Consider the following 19,647-nt stretch of genomic DNA (forward strand, 5'->3'; position numbering starts at 1 on the left):
CCTGAGTGTTTGGTACGCAGTGGCCACAACTGACAACAGGAAGGCTGTGCAGAGGGTAATAAACACCTCCCAAAAAAATCATTGGCTGCCCTCTGCCTCTCCTGGAGGCCATCTCCAGATCCTCCTCCAGATTCAGGAGAACCAGGGCCATCACAGGTGACCCCTCAATGCCCCACTGCCCTCTGGTCGACACCTCAGGTCAATCAGGTCCTACACCTCCAGACACAAACAGCTTTTTCCCGGGGCCAGTGACAAAACAAACAAACACTGTCCTCCCACACCCCACCCACCTCGCCAATCTGAGCCATGGTTTGAGTAACCCCCATCACTCAGGCCACTCACACACAGACTCTATTCAGACCAAGTCTTTTCTTTGCAATACTTCCAAACACTTTGCAAGTATTTTGTTCTCTAATGTGTCTTTTATATCTATCTATCATCTATCTATCTACATATATATATATCAACTGTTTGCTATTTATTTCTGCTGTAAAGTCATAGAAACAAAACAATGGGTCAAACAGAAAAGAACACATTAAACATTAATGTTTAATGTGACATTAATGTGACATTAAATGAAACTAAAGTAACGAAGTCTTGATAGTTTTTTGTGAGGAGGAGATTGTAGGCACTGCTCCGTTTATTATGAGAGATTTATAATCATTATTATGTTTATTAGAAGTTTTACAGCCGTCGGTTTTACATCATATCCGCCTTTTAATTTTCCCGGAAGGGAACCAAAATAACAGCAGGGGAGTTGGATCTCACCACATTTATCAGCTGGTAGTGCAGCTTATATCTGACGCCTGCTGGGTTTTAATCTTCGGGTGGGAGGATGTCTTTTCCCTCTTCGTTTCCTGCGCAGGTCGCAGCCATCATGGACGTCCTGGCGAAGGCGGCGGTGGCAGAAATCACGAAGCTGGTGGAGGACGGGAGTCTGGTCCTGCGCCTGGAGCTGAGTCGGAGGGAAGACGAGAATCAGGAGCTCCGAGCAAGTTTGAAGCTGATAGAGGCTGAGCTCAAGAAAGCCCAAGAAGCTGCCGCAAGCGCAACTACAGAGGCCAAACACACACAGACGACAGCCGAGGACCTGGTGCTCCGAACGGGTAAGAAACTGCAACATCTGGAACTGACCCAACGAACCTCATTCAAAAAATCTCAGATTTTAACTTCCTTTGCTTATAAAAATGTTTCCTGCACATTAGAACATAAATGATCATCCCTATCATGTTGTGGTGGTTCAAGGTTAAGTTCGGCTTAAATATGAATCATTAGTAAGTGAAATGTATTTATAAAGCACACTCAAACACTGCTTTCACTTATGAAGGACCACAATAGCCACACACATCAAAATAAAGAATTCTGTGCTTAAATAATGAATTCTGCATTTGTAAATTCATTTTTGAAATAACTTTATTTATTCAAACATTATTAAATAATACATTACTTTCGCAATTTATTTTAAATAAAAACACTATTTTAAAATCTATTTTTCAAAATTATTAATCCATCAATAAATACTTCAAACCAAAAATGAATTTCACAACAAAAAGAATTAAACTCTCAATAAAAACCTAACTTCTAAAACTATTTTCGAATTCCAAATTAAAAAACTGATTTTCAAAATCTTTTTTTTAAAATACAATTTGAAAAAAGAGAAATAAGTAAATGGTTTCAAAAATCAACGATTTACTTCTGACAGTTAAAATAGTGATTCCACTCCTCATTTGAAAATCCATTTCAAATGGAAAGCGTAAAGGGAAGTTAAAGTCCAGACTTAAAAGCACAGATGGAGGATGCCCTCCTTATATCAAGCAGTAACAGTCTAAGGAGAAAGCTACTGGACTTCTTTATGTTTCGTTTAGACTTTTCGCCTCTCATCCAAGAGGCTTCTTCAGTTCTAAAACCAGTGGCTTATGTGTTTATGTTCCTCATCACATGAGCCAAGGTCATCACCACCAGATGTTTAAGATGAAACCACTGTGAGACCTTGCCTCACCCTATCGTGTGACCCACTGAGGTCATCTGATGTGAGGTTAAGGTGCCTGTGAAGGAATCCCAAGAGTGCATTATAGGTGACTGAATCCTTTAGTCTTTGTAGTTCATTTATAAAGATAGTTAAATATACATTTTTGTACACTGTCTTTCTAACTGCTGGGATATTTTTTTATTATGTCTTGGTCAAATTCGATGAATCAAAGCAATTCATTTATTACATTCATTTCATTTTCAGATTCAACTGACTATCTTCTTAGCAATATATCAGTCAGATAAAACTCTCAAGAACTCATGAAGATAAAACAGTTTATTGCAGTATATAAGTGACTTTCTAAACTTTTTAAAACAAGAGTTTATCATTAAGCGGTCCTTTATGACTGACATGTGTAACCTTTTCCAGTAAACAAGTAAAGCACTAAAACACTTCTACTGGTGAAACTGGTTAGATGCTCTGTTGACTTGCATTTGTTGGTTGAGAATTGAAATCGAGTGTTAACACGGTTGTCATTCTTTTGAATGCAGACAAAAAGGAAGCTCAGGACATGGTTGCAGTGTCTCTTCAACCAAAAACTGCCCAAAATGGGACCGAGGAGAGCCAAAACATCTGGCCAGTGGTGAAGCACGAGCCAGAGGATGAACCTGCTAACACCGAAACAGAAGAAAACATGGCGAGAACAGGTGTTTGCTTCAAGGCAGAGCAGGATGACTTGATGTGGCCTGCTTGTAGCATGTTTGAGAGTAACCCTGTGGTGTTGCAGCAGCACATGCAGATCCTCCCCTCTCACGCTGATCAGTATTCTCCTCAGAGGAACACAGAAAGTTCCTTTAATTCTTTACCGTCTATCGCAGAGGAAACTGCAGGCGTGCCAGTGAGAGTGGAGGTAGAGACGCACCCCACGTGTATGGGAGGCATCGCTTCAGAGTCTGTTCATAATAAAGAGTTCAGATGTATTTCACCCCCTGCAGGCAGTCAGGGTGACTGCTTGCGAGCTGAGCCGTTACTCCCTCTGCCTCAGGTGGAAACAGCCGCAGCAATCTCAGCAAGATTAAATGCTGATGCTCTTAACCAGAGTAGAGATGTCTTTAAAGCCAAAAGGCTGATGAAGGTGTGCAGATCTAATCAGAAAGTCTACATCTGCTCTATGTGCAACAAGAGTTTCTCGTGCCTGTTTCAATTGGAGAAGCACGTAGCTGCCCACCAACCCTCCAAACCCTTCAGGTGCCTCGAGTGTGGGAAATCTTTCACCCAGAAGACCCGGCTGAGGACGCACCAAAGCGTGCACACCGGGGAGAGGCCGTTTAGTTGCAAAATCTGCGGTAAGATGTTTTCGAGGCATGACAACTGCCTCAGACACGAGCGGTTCCACAGCGGGCTGAAGCCGTACAGCTGCAGGCAGTGCGGTAAAAGCTTCACGGTGCTTGGTAACCTCAAAATACATGAAGAGATCCACCTGCAAGGAAGATAGCGATCAGATACTACAGCTCTCAGAGATGGACTGCAGTAGTTTGAACATTTGCATGAACCTTTTATTTTACGAGTGTGCTTTGACAGTTTTATTGGAGTGAATGAACGGAAACATAAAAAGCCCTCTGATTTGCATTACAGGGGGGCAGATGCATGAGAGTCATTATATTTATCGCTTGCTTTGTCTTGCTTTTCCATTGGACGCACACCTCTTTGTGAGATATTACACATAATTAAACTAATATAATTTGACATTTTGTCCCATTAATGTGACAAACTTCATCTCCTGGGAAACCTAACATAAAAAATATTGAAACTATTATTTTGAAAAAAGTTTCTATGTCTTTTTTTCCCTAATGGCATGATTATAATTAACCTAAAAAAAAGAAGCACTGCTCTGGAGATTATTTACTTTCAAGGGAATATTATTGTGTTTTTGAAATAACATATAGTAGTGGGTAATATGTATTGATGGGTAACAGATATTAGGTATTGATTTGTAAATAACTGGACATGAATAATTTGAGTTTATTATCTAATTTTTCTGACTAGGCAGCTCATTCTCTTTTTCATGACCATATGTGATGTAGATGTGAAATGTAAAAGTGAGGTCAGAGGTATAATTAGATATTCAGAATCCACATATGGCAGTAACAATTCCTAAATGTTGCAAATAAACAAAGGCAGCAGACTTTTAATCAGTTTTAAAGATTAAAGACATTTTATGTAAGTTTGACCTTATTTGACCACAACCTACACAGACAGAAAAAATTAAATAAAACAGAAACTAAAAAATGACCACTAACTGATAAATAAAGGCATTCTGGTGTTGATGCAAGAGTTAACAGTTTAACTTCCATAAATGTCAACTATTGATTGATTCTCATGCTGGAAGTAGGAACTACTAGAGAGGTGGGGAAGATTTTCTTTTTCTGTGTTCTCATATAAATATTAGATGGCCTTTAAATGCAGTCTGAGTAGCAAAAAATTCTCTCAGGCATTGAAACTGCAAGAGCGTGGTGATATGTGAAGGGCTCAGAGGAATATATTCGGTCTTTGTTTTCAGTTTCCCTAAACATACCACCAGCAGACTGTGTAGTGTAGATGTTCCTGTCGTGTCAGGGGCTTCCTGGAGGGTGCCTGCACTCATTTCTCTGAGAACGGCTTCTGTGGTTAACTCCAACAACTTATATGAAACAGCACTCTTTAGATGGCACTTTGAACTGTAAAGATTTTCCATTAAATTATGTTAAGCTTTTCTTTAACCTGGTGGCTGGGAAAAAGGATCTCTTAAATAAAACCAGCAGGAAATGGAAGAGACCAACTTTGAGATGCCCTCCCTCTTCCATTGTGACTCTTTTATGTTAGCTTGCGTGCATACAAATGTCCTCTGTGGCACATTAGTAAGAAATGGTCTGTTTATTGATGTTAACCGTGATGCTGATTATGCTCCCATGTGGATGCGCACATGGACAGCTGTGGTCACCAGGGTGTGTTGTTTTATACTACTTTTGAGTCCACGTGCAGGGAGGACATTGCACTGTAGTTGCAGGGCACATGGATGCCTGATGATACCCTGCAGGTATCTTTCAAATTCACGGATGTGGAAACATATTTTTTTCCATAAGCCATTTGTGTGTTACTGTTTAATAGACATTTCTGTGTTTGGGACATTTTTATGTAGTTTTAGATTCTTCTTCAAGAAAATGTTTCATTTGGAAGTTTTAGCTACCTTAGTTTTTCCTATTTTTTTAATTCTTCAATGACTGTAAAAAATACTCAAAGAAAACTGTGATTGGTGTGTTTGTAACTTTGTCATACTTCTGTACTCAGAAGTATTACAGTGCCTTGAAAATATACTGGTGTCTGTTGTTGAACATGTCTGAAGCAATTAAATGGCTGGCTCTTTTCTAATATTTGCCCTTTTGATGTAGTTATTAGCAGGACAAACTTTGTATGTGACTGAAGATTACTTGTCAGATCTTAATTACACACATTTAATTAAAAAGTAAAAACTTTTAAGTGCACGAGGGATTATGATTGTGTGTGTGTATATTCATTGTCTTTTGTGGGGGGTTTCTAACAGTTTAACAAAGTGCAGACAACACAACAATGAGTTAATTGCATTTTTTTGAATTGAAAGTGCATTTTTCATTTAAAGCTTCAACTCTGGGATTCAAATGGTTAGATACATCTGTATAACTGCTCAAATATCTAATCAGATGACAGTAGCTCAATCCATTTAGGCCTTTAGACGTGGTCAGCAGGATCGGTTCAAATCAAGCATCAGCATGGGGAAGAAATGTGATTTAAGTGACTTTGAACGCAGCATGGTTGTTGGTGTTAGGCTAATCTGAGTAGTTCAGAAACTGCTCATCTACTGATATTTTCGTGGATCTCATGGCCCATTGTTAGTCAGTGGTTCTAGATTCAGTCATGCAAATATACTATTTATAAGGTTGGGGAAACCTGCGGTCAGCAGAGAATGAAGACGTCACTTTGCCTTTCTAATTTTGTCTCCAACCTGAGCTGTCCCTCTGATATATTCATTTCTAATCGTCTCCAATCTGGTCACTCGAAACAAAAATGTGAAAATCTTCAACTGAATATGTACAAGTCCCGCACATATTAATTTTACTCTCAGGTGTTCCTAAAACTTAGCAGCTCTCCATTGTGTTGGTGCATAGAACTGAAGGGAATTTAAAATAATCCCTAACTCTGGTTACAACACTTTTATATGAACATACTGTAATTAATCCAGATTCAAACGTTATGAAAGTGTATGATTTCTTTTGTCGTGTTGCACTTTGTAGACAGTCCCTGCAACCTCCTCTCACAGCTGCTGTGTGTGTTGTAAGGGCTGTCTTAAAGGTGTGATTGGAAACATTGTAAACTTCTCATGAGTAAATGCTTGAAGAGTAAAGCGATATCGATATGGTCCCTTTAAGATAAAACCTGAAAATAGCATGTTTTCTCTAGATTGTCGTAAACTTACTACTTTAGTCTTTTGAAGACTTTTTGCTTTTGGTTGAAAAAAAAAAAAGGTCCAGCAGCCCCAGAAGTGCGGTGACAATATGCGTTGCGCTCTTCTCCGCGTTTTTACGGTATGTGTGTCATCACTTCCGTAAAACGAGAAAGTGTTTATCTCTTTGTACTCATTAAAAACCAACATCAGGCTAACCAAATGCCTGCAGGCTGGGAAGAGCCAGCGGCTCCCGCATCGGCCTGCTTCGCTTAAACACGGCCGTTAACTCTCCTCCCTGACGTGGGACCCACCGAGCCGCTTCTCTGGCTTTAAAGTTCAGCCCTCCTTCACTCCTTGGTCGGTTCACGATAATGTTGAGCAGCGTTGCTCTGCGCTCCCAGATCGCCTCCGTGATTGATGCCTTGTCCAAAGCAGCCGTGGCAGAAATCGCCAAAGTTGTGGAGGATGGCATGGTGGTGCTGCGGCTGGAAATGTGCCAGCGTGAAAACGAGATCAAGAAGCTGAAGAGCAACATCGAGCTCCTGCACGGCGAGCTGAGAGTAACCCAGCAGGCGGTGACCCTGAGACCCGACCACCACGGGAGAGATGGTGAGCTGGACCCGAGCTAAACCACACCTCAACACCCTGTAGCTGCGTGCTAACCTGGCACCTCTTTGCTGAGGGGTGCCAACTTACTGGTACACTCATGCAAGGTTTGTCAGGGACAAAAATGCACAAATCTCAGTTTTCAAACTTTTATAAAGGGGTTGTGTAAAGGTAGAGAAATACTTTATTAAATTCTAGTGTAAAAAATAATTTAAGAACAAATGTTCGTGTTGCCACGTTGTGAAAAATCCCCCAGCACAAGGCTTTGGCTTTTATTTGCTCTGCAATAATATGGGAAATCGTTCCAGTGGTCATTTTGGATCATTTATCTTTTGGCTGCAGGACATGAGGACCAAAATAGGTCTTTTTAATGAGCTGGCGTGTTTGCAGTTATATAGTGTAAAGAAAAGAATGTAAGTATTACAAAATTGTTTCTCTTCTTTGCGATAAGATATTAGCAGAAGTTACTTAGAAATAGATTTTTGTCCAGATGCCATGTGGACCTTTTCTGGGGACAGATATGAAATACACAAATCTATTTTCTCACTTTGTTGTAGATCTTTGAGTGATTCGTTTCATTTTGAAGAACATTTGGTACAAATATTTGGTTTGTTTCATGAGTCTCTCCCGCCTGCTTACATAGGTCAGAATAAACAGTATTACTTACACGGGCATGAGTTCAGTGCACCAGTTGTGCTTACCATATTTATTGCTTAACTGCCATTAAAAACAAGAAAGAACATATTTTAGAAATCTGTCAAAAACATGTTTAAAACAAAAAATGACTGAATTCACATTTGATTATTCACACTGGAGCTGGCACACTGGACTTCTTTGAGAAGTCAGAAATTAATCAGACAGTTAACCAGTAAAATGAATATTATTTTTTGTTTGTGAATGCAAGTAAATAACAGTAATTTGTCATCTTACTTTAAAAAAAGTAATAGTTTTGTCTGCTTTTTTGTAAAACCAAATTAAAAAGTTATTGTATGTCAACAATAGTTATATTAAAGTATTAAAAATATTACTTCAATAAAAGAGCTTGTGGATACGGTGGGTTAACCATTACAGAATCATAAAGATTGATTTTGGTAATTACTGTTAATTTAGTGCAGCTGTGGCATAAATCTTATATTGGATGGTCGTCTAAAAAATGTATTAAGCGCTGTAGCTTTCCAAAATGTACAAGAAGTCGAGATAGTGGTGCTTTTACATATTACTAATATTCACATATTTAGTGAGCTGTACAGCTCATGGATTTGTGGCATAGGAGATAAAGCAGGTCGTCAGCTAATTGCAGGGTGGGTGGTTGAATCCTTGGCTCCCCCAATGAATCCATCAGAGTGAGAAATGGTTTGAAAGCTCTGAGTCAATGGGCAATATTAAACAAATATGTAGGGCTGCTGTCTTGCATTTGCGCAGTATCTCTAAAATTAGAAACATCCAGTCTCAGAGTGATGCTGAAAAACTAGTTCATGCATTTATTACTTCTAGGCTGGGCTATTGTAATTCATTATTATCAGGCTGTCCTAAAAACTCAGTTAATCCAAAAGGCTGCAGTGAGAGTACTGACAGGGACTAGAAAAAGAGAGCATGTTTCTCTCACACTGGCCTCTCTTTGTTGGCTTCCTGTTAAATCCAGAATCTAATTTTACAATCCTTCTCCTCACATACAACATCAGTTCAGTTCAATTTGATTTATATAGTGCAAAACACAACAACAGTCAAAGGTGCTTTATATTGTAAGATAAAGACACTAATCAAACAACCCCGCTTTGAGCAAGCACTTGGCGACAATGGAAAGGAAAAACTCCCTTTTAAAGAGGAAAAAACCTCCAGCAGAATGTCCTCAGGGAAGGTCAGCCATCTGCCAGGACCAGCAGGGGTTGTCTGAATAATCAGGCCCTGTCTTATCTTAAAGACCCCAATAGAGCAATTGTCTCTCGGATTCCTGGCTTACTTGTGATTCCTAGGATGTTTAAAAATAAAATGGGAAGCATCATCTGTGGAACCAGCTCTTATTTTTAAGATTTTTAAGATTACTTTTCAACTTTTCCTTTATGGTAAACCGTAGAGTTAGGGCTGGATCAGTTAACCCCGAATCCTCCCTTAGTTATACTACAATAGGCCTAAGTTGAGTATTTGTTCTTCACTCACCTATTTTCACTCACTATGTGTGGTTATGGGAGACTGCCCCGCCCCACCGAGCCTGTTTCTACCAGAAATTTCCTTCTGTCAAAATGGGAGTTTTTCCTTCCCACCATCGCCAAAGTTCTTCCTTACAGGGGATCATTTCATTGTTGGGGTTTTCTGTCTATTGCTGTAGATTCTTTACCTTACAATATCAAGCGCCTTGAGGCGACTGTTGTTGTGATTTGGTGCTACATAAATAGAATTCAATTAAATGAGGCTTGTAGTAAAAAGCATGTTGAATGCTCGTTTAGAGTATGAAAGCACTATGTAAGTACCTGCCAAATTTAAGCCTTAGTCAGGCTGTTGTGACAGTCAAGCTAGTGAAACACGATCATTAGAGGATTGATTAGATTCTTGAACAAAATCCAAAAGGGCATATTTACATTTACTCCAAGATCTCATTAGTTACATGCCATTCACAAGAATAACTTCTGGTTTGTTGAGGCGGGTTACATAACACTTTTAGCGCTGCTATTTATGAGGTCCAAAATAAATCTGTGCACCTTGTGAAAAGTTTTAAACTCACGCATGGTGCATAGTGTTTGGAGATATTGCCATGTAACAGTTTTGCAAGTTTTACCAAGGACGTGATTTCAAAACTTGAATAATGTGAAACTAAAGTGGTGCGTGCAGAGTCCATACTCTGCCGAGACCTATGTCCTGTTTTTCAAACTTTTAGAACGTAATAACAGACCAAAGTTTAACAAGTTCTTCCTTTGCCACTGCTTCACCTCTCCATTAAACTTCATGAAATGCAGATCAAAAGTTGTGTAAACACAAAATCAGATGAACAAATGGCATTCAACTAATGTCTATCTTGACTCTCATCTTGGGGAAGAATTAAAGTTACAACACTTTAATGTATGTTATTGGTTTGTTTCTGTCATTTCACATATCTCACCATCTTGAGATATTACTTCCTCCGGCTTCTAATTGTTTTGGAATTACGTTAGTGATGGTTTAATTCAGTTATAACATCAATGTTTATCTTTCTGCAGAAAGCCAGGGCGGTGCTGGTGATCTGAAGAACTCTCTTGAAAATGTGCATGCTGATGATGGACCCGGCATTCTGTCTGTACCTGAAGTGAAGGTCAAATGTGAACCTGTGGAGGAGGAAAATCGAGAGGCCAGCAGACAGTCCGACAAACCAGGAGAAGAGCTGCCTCTGTATGAAAGTGGACAGTGGAGAGCGACGACACAAAATGAGGCTGGACACAACAGCTCTCATTATTTACGTTTAGGACAGAACTCCCTGTCATGTCTTCCCGAATCATCTTTGGACAGTGGGCTGGTCGTGTCCTGCAGCAGCTCTGGTGGATTTCAGCAGAACCACTTTGGTCGTGGGTTACTGGGTTATAGTCTGTACCGCAATGCGTACAACACGGTACGGAGGAGGACGGTAAAGAGGTTGATGTTTAAGAAAGGCTTTATCTGTCCGTACTGCGGCAAATGTTTCGAGCGCGCGGGGCATCTCGAGCGACATAAAAGGATTCACACTGGTGAGAAGCCATACCGCTGCGAGATATGTGGGAGGCGGTTCAATCAGAAATGCAGCCTCAAGGAGCACACAAAGATTCACAGAAGATGTAAGTAAAATGCTTCCTACTATGAGGTTTTTAGTTTGTAGCTTTAAGTTGGATTGTAACCAGCTATCATCAGCGAAACACTTGGTCCGTTAAAGCTTGTGGTTAAGAAACTGTTGTGGAAATGAAGGCAGTGTTCATCTTCAGTGCTTTCAAGCACTCAACAACTGAACATGCAAACTATTCTGAGGGTGCAGATATAGACACATATTTCTCACGTACTCATCTAAAACGTCTCCCACCCTGTTTGCTGACTCCTTTTCTTTCTTCTTTTGCTGATATATGCCTATTAAAGATATTTATCATGCAGTATTATTCCTTCTACTAGCACATCCCCATGTATACTATTATTTGGTGTTATGTATTTTTGGCAGTGAAATGAAAATTAAATTTAGTCTTATTTATATAGAAACAAATTACAACAACAGTCGAATTTAGGTGCTTTATATTGTAAGCTAAAGACCCAACAATAACAGAGAGAAATCCCCAGCAATCGGACAAGCTCCTATGAGCAAGCTATTGCAGTATAAAAAAGGGAGGGTTCAGCAGCCCCAACTATATGCTTCATCAAAGAGGAAATATTTAAGAAGAGAAGAACAGGGGCCTGAAAGCTGAAGGATCTGCCTCCTATTCTACTTTTTAATCCCTAAGAACCAGAAACGTGCTCTGTTGGGGTGATATTGTATTATAAGGTCTTTAAGATAATATTGGGCCTGATTATTCAAGACCTTTCATGTGAGAAGAGTACGTATAATGTTAAATGGTGATTATGAGACAGAGTGTTTCAGCTATTTTACAGAGTAACATGAAAGTATTGTAACAAGTAGTATAACAAATAACTTTTTCCTGAGAGTAATGAGGTAATGTTTTAGGAAAGCCTGTTAATGAATTACTATAGTTCAGCATAGAAGTTTTTCAGCATCACTTTGAGACAGGATGTTTCTAATTTTAGAGATATTTCTTGAATGCAGGAACACAGTCCAGTCATGCTAGGTGTCGTAGATAAATAAATACTAAAACTTGATCATTTTAGCCTATTGCTAGGTGGTTCCGAAGCAACAGGACATGCCCGAATAAGTCTTTGTGGGTCTAAATGAGATGTTACTGTGAACTTAAAATTATACAAATTATACAATACTTTTTATAAGGTGTTATAGGTGCATACCTACCTATTGTTTGGTGGTTGCTAGGCAACAGGATGGCATGATATACTTGATAGAGATATGAACTTTGTTCATGCTGAAAGCACTTTGCTTGTTGCACTTTGCTGTGAAGCTGACAGCTGCTCAATTGCTGACATTCCAGGTTCTGGTTGCCTTGGTAACTCTCTAAGATTGTATGCTAGTCAACAGTTTCCTGTACTCTCATTGGTCCTGCACTCTCATGTTGGAGTCCTGTCCCACTTCAACTGCTAGCAGTTATTTCACTCATAGTCACCTGAAGTCACCAAATGTCATTCACGTTCTTTTCTCCTCACTTTTTTCTTCCATGTTGCTTCCATCTTTAGATGCACCTGTCCTCCAAGTTTGGTTGCTCAACTCACGATTGTTTAAGCGTAGTTGGCAGACAAAGAAACAAACAGATTTTGTATAAGAACAGTATGTCGACCAATTAGCTTTTCAGAAGCGACCAAAATGGTTAGTGCAGAAAGCTCGTTTAGATTATTTGAGACACAAAGACAAACACAAAAGCTTCTTATTATAGTTTTTCAGGAGCATCAACCACAGTCACAAACTCTGTCCTAGGCAACGTCTCTGTCAGATTAAGCCATTGTTCTGAAGAACTACAAATTGATTGACAGCTCTCCCTACTGGTGGCAGGTTTGGCAAAACAAAAAATAAATAAACATGATGCTTACATTTAGCGCCATATTTATCATAAAGGTTTGAGCTATTTTCACACAGGAACTTCATACAACGCTAAAAGGGAACCTGTCACAAAATGGTTCGAAGCTGCCTGTTCTCACTTCTAACGCAACAGGAAATCTGCTTCAGAAGGTTTCTTACTAGCAGAAGTACTGTTGGTTTTTAGGTGATAATGCCATTCAGGTATGGAACCAAAACTAACTCGAGTGTGACTTTATATTGACAGATGAAAGACAGTTGGTCTACATCCTCGCATGCAGCTCGTTTTGTACAATGACTAAAAAGGTTCAGGGTGAAAGCAGCCCTGGACCCAGTTAAGCTGCTTCTCTGCTTTTCTAACAGTCTGAACATGAGCAGAGAAAAAGTTGTGAAAACAACTGTCGTACATACTCAAATATTTCAGTAACTGCACAATCATTGTCGCTCTCAGAAGGGCCAAAAGATTTTGTGTTACACTTGGCAGTTTTCAAGTCTCCAGTAGTTTGGAGGTACATGTAAATCAGGGTGTTGCTGTATAATGGTGTGTGCACTCAGGCAGTATCCTCCTGATAAACGTCTGGATTTAAATTGTAGAATGAAGACATTCTTTCCTCTGTTATCGTACTGAAGGAGGTCAGGACCGGTGGCTGTTTGGTTGGTGGGGAATTACTGCATTGCTCAACGATTCTTCAGCAGGGCAGGATTAGGGATGTTCACGGATTTGTGGAGGATCAAACTTGGATGCCTGGGGTCATTGGCTCTCTGCCAGCGTACAGTATTTAGATTTTACTTATAAGAATGAATGAAAGATTAAAGACGCATTTAAAATTATATGTAATTTATATGAAACCTAATATATAGAAGCAGTAATTTTATCTTTTTAATTTGAAGGTTCATGTCACTCACATGACACGTTAGTAGCTAGTTGTACGCTGTGGTGTGTTATTTTTATCTTCTGTCTCTGAGTCTTGGTTCACAGTTTGAAGTCAGTAAGCACAGGAAAAAATTATGTGGGTTAGGTGTGATGACAGTGAGTGAGTGGAGGGGAAGGTGACTTAAAAGGTCTCAGTGAACAGCAGAGTCCCCCTTCCTGCCTTGTAGAGCCAATTGTTAGCTTTGTGCTACCCAGGGCAAGACCACCGACCTCTGTACAAGATCCATTGGATATTAGTTACCGAGGTTGAAACCCAGTTCATGCATGTAACATGACACTATTGAGATGTTCAGTGCCCTCAAGACCTTCAGACAATTAACCAATTTTCAGCTTATTTTCTGCTCATCTTAGCAGAGCATAGCAAGCAACACCGAGGACAAAAATGACCCTCTGTGTTTGCAGGCAGATGAAACATAATAAATCATTTCAGGGGTTCCCTCAAAGTATTTAGCATAGTTGGTAAGCCACCATAACTTTGTGTTCAATGTGTTCGTGTGTGGCGTCAAATCCAAACCGTTTCCAGATGTCTTCATAGACGACATCATGATTATTGTCAAGCAGGGGTCGCGAGTTTCCTTCCCTGTGGGTGTTTAAAGGAAAGAATTTCTAAAGCTTAAACTGCTTATGTTTTAAACGGCTTAAAGCTTAAACTGCTGATGGTAAAGAAGCAGGAGCATTATTTTCCATACCAGCTGATCACTTTGGTCTCAAGGAAACATTTTCAGGTATGACCTGCTCAAAAAACCAAAAAATGTTTACACCTCATATTTTTATCAATCATTAACAATAAAAAAGAAGTTTTTAACATTTAACTTAGGGGTGAGCAGAATATTCCTTTCACCCAATAAATAGACAAATTCAAAATGATTAAATACTTTTAATTGCAGTTTCTACCCTCAGTTGCTCTGTGGCTGCCAGTGGGGCTCGCTTTGCAGTTTTAAACCATTTCTGTAGTGTGAGGTTGAAACCTGCTAAACCCGTGAATATACCAAACATGGCTGCATGTTCTGGCTCTCAAGCCTCTGGAGCTAATTGCACCCACTCAAAATGATGATTACAGTTCTACCAGATGTGCTGCTGTGTGATTCAGAAGCATTGTAGGAGTGACTTGAGGTCTCAGTGCTGCTTAAAATGGAGCCGGGTCTATTTTTGATGAAGACGCCTCACGTTGCACGGAGCAGATTAGGGAGGCGGAGAATCTGGTCAGTTTTCAATATCAAAGACCCCCCCCAAGACTAAACGCTTCACTTCTGGTGTGAACTGACACTCTGAGAAGCGCTGAACAAAAAACTGGAGGTCACAAAACACCACAGACATACACCTGACTCAAATTTGAGAACATGCACCAGTTTAATCTTTGCTTTTGATTTGTTTTTTTTGCCTAAATAATGACTAAAATGACTTTTAAATAATAAAAAAATGCTTATTTTTGATTAACTTATCCATTAATTAAATAACTGGAACACCACAGTAGGCGTCGTAGCAGACCTTATTCCAACCACCATTTTCATTTACACCTCTGAAGTTGCAGTGACAGTGGGTTGAGTGTTTTCAGGCGTCATTTTCCCAGAAATGTTTTCTCCAGTTCCTCCTGGAGGTCCTGTGGTGCCTACAGGCCAAATTCTGGCCAAAAACATCAGTGTGTCATTTATATTCAGTCTGGACAGGAAACCTATATTTAAAATTAATTTTTCCACATTCTTGGAGGGTCTTTAAGTGTGCTTTAAATGAAATCTAGTCTTTAATTCAGAGGAGTCTGGCACCATTAAAAAATATTTCCTACTGGATAAGTTTACATTATATTAAATCATATCCATCCATCCGCTTCTGCTTATCCTTTTCAGGGTTGCAGGGGGTTGGAACCTATCACAGCTGTCTTAGGGTACACCCTGGACAGGTCGCCAGTTTGTCACAGGGCTGACTCATAGACAGAGACAAGCAGTCGCACTCACATTCACACCTATGGGTAATTTAGTGTTTCCAATTAACCTATCCCCACTAACTTTTTTTTGTCTAAGCACCTTTTTACCCAACATTGAATCAACAAGGTCAAATATCTATGGATACTTTGACATCCGGATTGGAGGAGCTAGTGATTGAATATAAGATGATCCCCTCTGAAACCAGAATAAACTCTAAATCGTCGATGTTTAAAAGGTGATTTGCCTTATTTGTCCTCCTCTCTCTGCTTAAACAGGTATTCAGTCAGGACCTGTTGAGATCCAAGTGGCTGAGCAGAAACTGATTCCTGAGGTGAATCCACCTATTGATGCGCATCGCCCTGAAGAAGCGATCGTTGAAGATGCTCTACCTAAGAGTGAGGACATTCTGCCAACGCCTGTACAGGTTAAATCTGAGCCCGCAGAGAAGAATATCACACCGCCACCGCTCTTTCACGGGGGGAACGAGCAGACAAGAGAAGGAGTTGAAATCCTCGGCGACACCTTCACAGCGTTTGAGAGAGACAGCCAGCAGTGGATGCCCAGACTACAAAACAACCCCGAGATGGGCAGTACAGAATTTCTTAGCAGCTCGGAGCAAAACATGCCATCGTTCCCCGGGATGGCTCAGTTACTCCCGCCACCAGCTGAAGCTTCTTGTAGCACCTTCTCTTTCCCAGGAAAACCGTACAGCGAACTCAAAAACAGCATGATCTCCCAAACGCCCTTTGGATCCTCAGACTCTCTTATGATCTCACAAGAAGGAGGCTTACACGGTATGACAGAGACCTTGATGAATCACGTGCATCAGAGGAGAAGCAGATCTTTTCAGGTAATCAAACCAAAGAAGTGTTTCATCTGCTCGTACTGCGGCAAGATCTTCGAGCGAGCCGGACACCTTGAAAGGCATTTGCGAATTCATACCGGTGAGAAGCCATACGGCTGCCACATCTGTGGGAGGTGCTTCAATCAGAAGAGTAGCCTCAAAGGCCACATGAAGACACACAGAAATGGTAAGCAAGGGGCAAAAGTATCGTTTGAAAGACAGAACTTCTCTATAACATTATAGATGATTGGAAAAAAGCAGGTACACGTTTTGGTAGCTGGAATAGTGCATTTTTGTTAAAGCTTAAAAACTCGTACTTTTTTCCTAATGAGACGCACAGGTTTCACAACATGGTAAGAAATTTATTTCTGAAGAAATTCATTAGGGAAAAAAAGCAAATTAACAGTATAATTCATTTAGTTTTGGTCATGATAAATATTATGAGTTTATCAATGCTGAAACCAGGAGTCAACTGTGATACAGCTTCCTGTGGAGCGGTTCATGTCAGTCCGGTGAAAGCTGTGAATTGTTTTTTTGTTTGTTGAACATATTGGAGATCCTATTTCTATATCCCCATTAAATGTGTATTTTCCAGTTTATGGGATCCATATGTGAAAACAACCAGCACTACTGTATATAAAATTTGTTGGCTAACACTATCTGCTAATTAACGTCTGTTCTTGTTTTTTCTGGAAAGGAGAAAACCCAGATGTGCTGGAGCCCCAGCACATGATGTTTACACTTCCTGATAACCAACTGTTGCAGAACATGGCAGAATCTAAGAATGGACTACCACCTTTTGAGGAACCCTTACCAGGCCCCACATACGGTGAGACGGCCAGGGAGGAAACGGTTATGGTAAAGCTGGAGCCTAATGGAGAGGATTTTCAGGCTGTAGGTCAGGTAGGGACTGACAATGGCACGGCAGCACCAGATCAAAGTCAGCTGTGGACATCTGGGATGGAGAAGAGCAGCGATGCCCCTGAACAAACCGTCTGTGTACTTCTACAAGATGTCAAGTATCACCTCAGTCCTGCTGCCGGAGCCGCGAGTGAGCAGCAGGGATATACGTCGCCGATCAAGGATCTGCCTTTTCTAGACAACAAAGAAAATGAAGAAATGATGCTCAGCGACCAGTATTCTATCATAGGCATGCAACCCAGCAGCTCTGATATAACTCTCACACCTGAGCCACACAATCAGCATATCATACACAAGGTGGCTGTGAGTGATTACAACACAGCGAATGACCGGACTCCTGAAGGGAGTGTTTTTGGATTTAACATGAACTCGTCAGCTGACCGTGAGGGAAACTGTGGCGAGGAATCTGCCACGCAAAACTGCTTCATATGCTCGAACTGTGGCCAAAGCTTTGATAGCTTCGATATATTTCAGAGACACCAGTGTGAGAAAATCACAGAGCAGCCTTTCAGCTGTGAGATCTGTGGAAAGAGTTTTAACCAGATGAGCATCCTGAAACTGCATCTTAAACTGCATGTGGACTGAAATATACAAAAATATATAAGCATAGCACACAAGTACAGTTATTCATATTATTTATATAAACACTTGTAGTAAAACTCTCAAAGGCTGAATCTGAAGAACAAAATCTTGAGGTAGGTTTTTTTTTTTCCAAGCACAAAAATGACTGATCCATCTGACTTCTGTGACATTTTTAAGTGCTCACAGAAATGCTTTCCTGCTGCTTCGAACCACTTCATCTGTTTTTGAATTGATTGAGGAGTGTAATTGCTCTGCAACACAACCGCTCTTTACTTGCTCTGTATTGTTCTGTGCTGGGCTCTTGAGTGCCTTTCACAATAGTGTAATTAATATGAGGAGAGAAACAAAGTTGAGAGTATGGAAGCGCGATGCATTCACTTGACATGAACAAAAATACACCTGTGTTTTTTCTGAATTACTATAATTATCTTGGAAATCCAAAGAAAAACTTGAGATCTTAAAATCCTAAAAGAGGAGAGAGTCTTTGAGTCATGTAGTTGATAACATTACAAACTGTTTGCTGTATATTCAAGTGTTTTTCTGGGATCCCTTAAACATCAACATACAAAAATAGCAGTATCTCCCAAAGTTTTAAACGTGAGCAAAAGTAAATCCATCCATCCATCTTCTTCCGCTTATCAGGGGCCGGATCGTGGGGGCGGCAGCCTAAGCAGAGAAGCCCAGACCTCCCTCTCCCCAGCTACCTCCTCCAGCTTGTCTGGGGGAACACCAAGGCGTTCCCAGGCCAGCCGAGAGATATAATCTCTCCAGCATGTCCTGGGTCTGCCCCGGGGCCTCCTCCAGGTGGGACATGCCCTGAACACCTCACCCAGCAGGCACCCATGAGGCATCCTTGTCAGATGCCCGAATCACCTCAACTGGCTCCTTTCGATGTGGAGGAGCAGCGGCTCTACTCTGAGCCCCTCCCAGATGGCTGAAATTCTCACCCTATCTCTAAGGGAGAGGACAGCCACCCTTCATAGGAAGCTCATTTCTAACTGTGTAACACTAAGTGGGGAGTCAGGAATTATCATTACTACTCAAGAAATCAAGCTTTCGTGTTCTTTTGAGATCTTACGTGAAATATGTTTCTTTGGTTGGCTCAAACAACTCATTTTTAGCATTTATGCACCTGCAACACTTTTATTTTCATAAAGGTGAATTATATAAGCCTAGAAAACCACATTTTAATGGGCTAAAATTACCGATTTTAGCATCTAAACAAAATCTGGTACCTGAGTTAACCAGCAGCACAGACAGAACAAACAGTGCTGCATGTGCATGGACTGGTCTCACTGATTCAGAAAAACAGGAGCGTTTTTGCACAAGTGAATCCATTATGTCTCTGTAGGTGAGAAACATTAGAAGCTGTCAGATGTTCTTGTCTGTAAACGGAGCAGTTACTCAGACTTGTCATTAGTTTATGTGTTACTAACCTTTTTTTTTTTTTTTTTTTTTTTTTTTTTTTGTTAGTAACAGGCCAAAAACAAATGTTTGATATTTGCAAGCTACTAACTAAAAGCTTTTTCTGTTATTTAAGTGCATAACTTCAAAAATTTTTTAATGTAAACTTCTCAAAGACATTTATTTTGTGTCAATAGTATTTTATTTTATTATAGTAGCCAGTACAGTCCTGTAATCAACCATTACCTCAACCCATATGACACTGTTCAGCTTTTTAATAGAATTTTAAAGGGCCCTGCTTCTTAAAATGTGTCCTTTTACATTTGAATTACATTTTTAAAAGATAGACAAAATAGTTACAAACATAGATTTCATTTCTCATTATC

At 40.1% G+C, this 19,647-nt stretch overlaps 2 protein-coding genes across 2 annotated transcripts; both read left to right on the forward strand.

Annotated features, from left to right (window-relative positions):
- The first annotated feature begins 742 nt into the window (after positions 1-742).
- On the forward strand, positions 743-5,450 carry LOC134616898 (zinc finger protein 250-like). The gene is made up of 2 exons (XM_063461963.1): positions 743-1,106; positions 2,521-5,450. Exons 1-2 carry the CDS (start codon positions 836-838, stop codon positions 3,462-3,464), a joined length of 1,215 nt encoding a protein of 404 aa, XP_063318033.1. The 5' UTR covers positions 743-835; the 3' UTR covers positions 3,465-5,450.
- Positions 5,451-6,647: 1,197 nt separating this feature from the next.
- Positions 6,648-19,391, forward strand: LOC134616896 (sal-like protein 3). The gene is made up of 4 exons (XM_063461961.1): positions 6,648-7,037; positions 10,226-10,813; positions 15,786-16,541; positions 17,052-19,391. The coding sequence occupies exons 1-4, from the start codon at positions 6,800-6,802 to the stop codon at positions 17,858-17,860; spliced, it is 2,391 nt and encodes a 796-aa protein (XP_063318031.1). The 5' UTR covers positions 6,648-6,799; the 3' UTR covers positions 17,861-19,391.
- Positions 19,392-19,647: the final 256 nt, after the last annotated feature.

The sequence above is a fragment of the Pelmatolapia mariae genome, linkage group LG18 (genome assembly GCF_036321145.2).
Source record: "Pelmatolapia mariae isolate MD_Pm_ZW linkage group LG18, Pm_UMD_F_2, whole genome shotgun sequence".
Taxonomy (NCBI): Eukaryota; Metazoa; Chordata; class Actinopteri; order Cichliformes; family Cichlidae; genus Pelmatolapia; species Pelmatolapia mariae.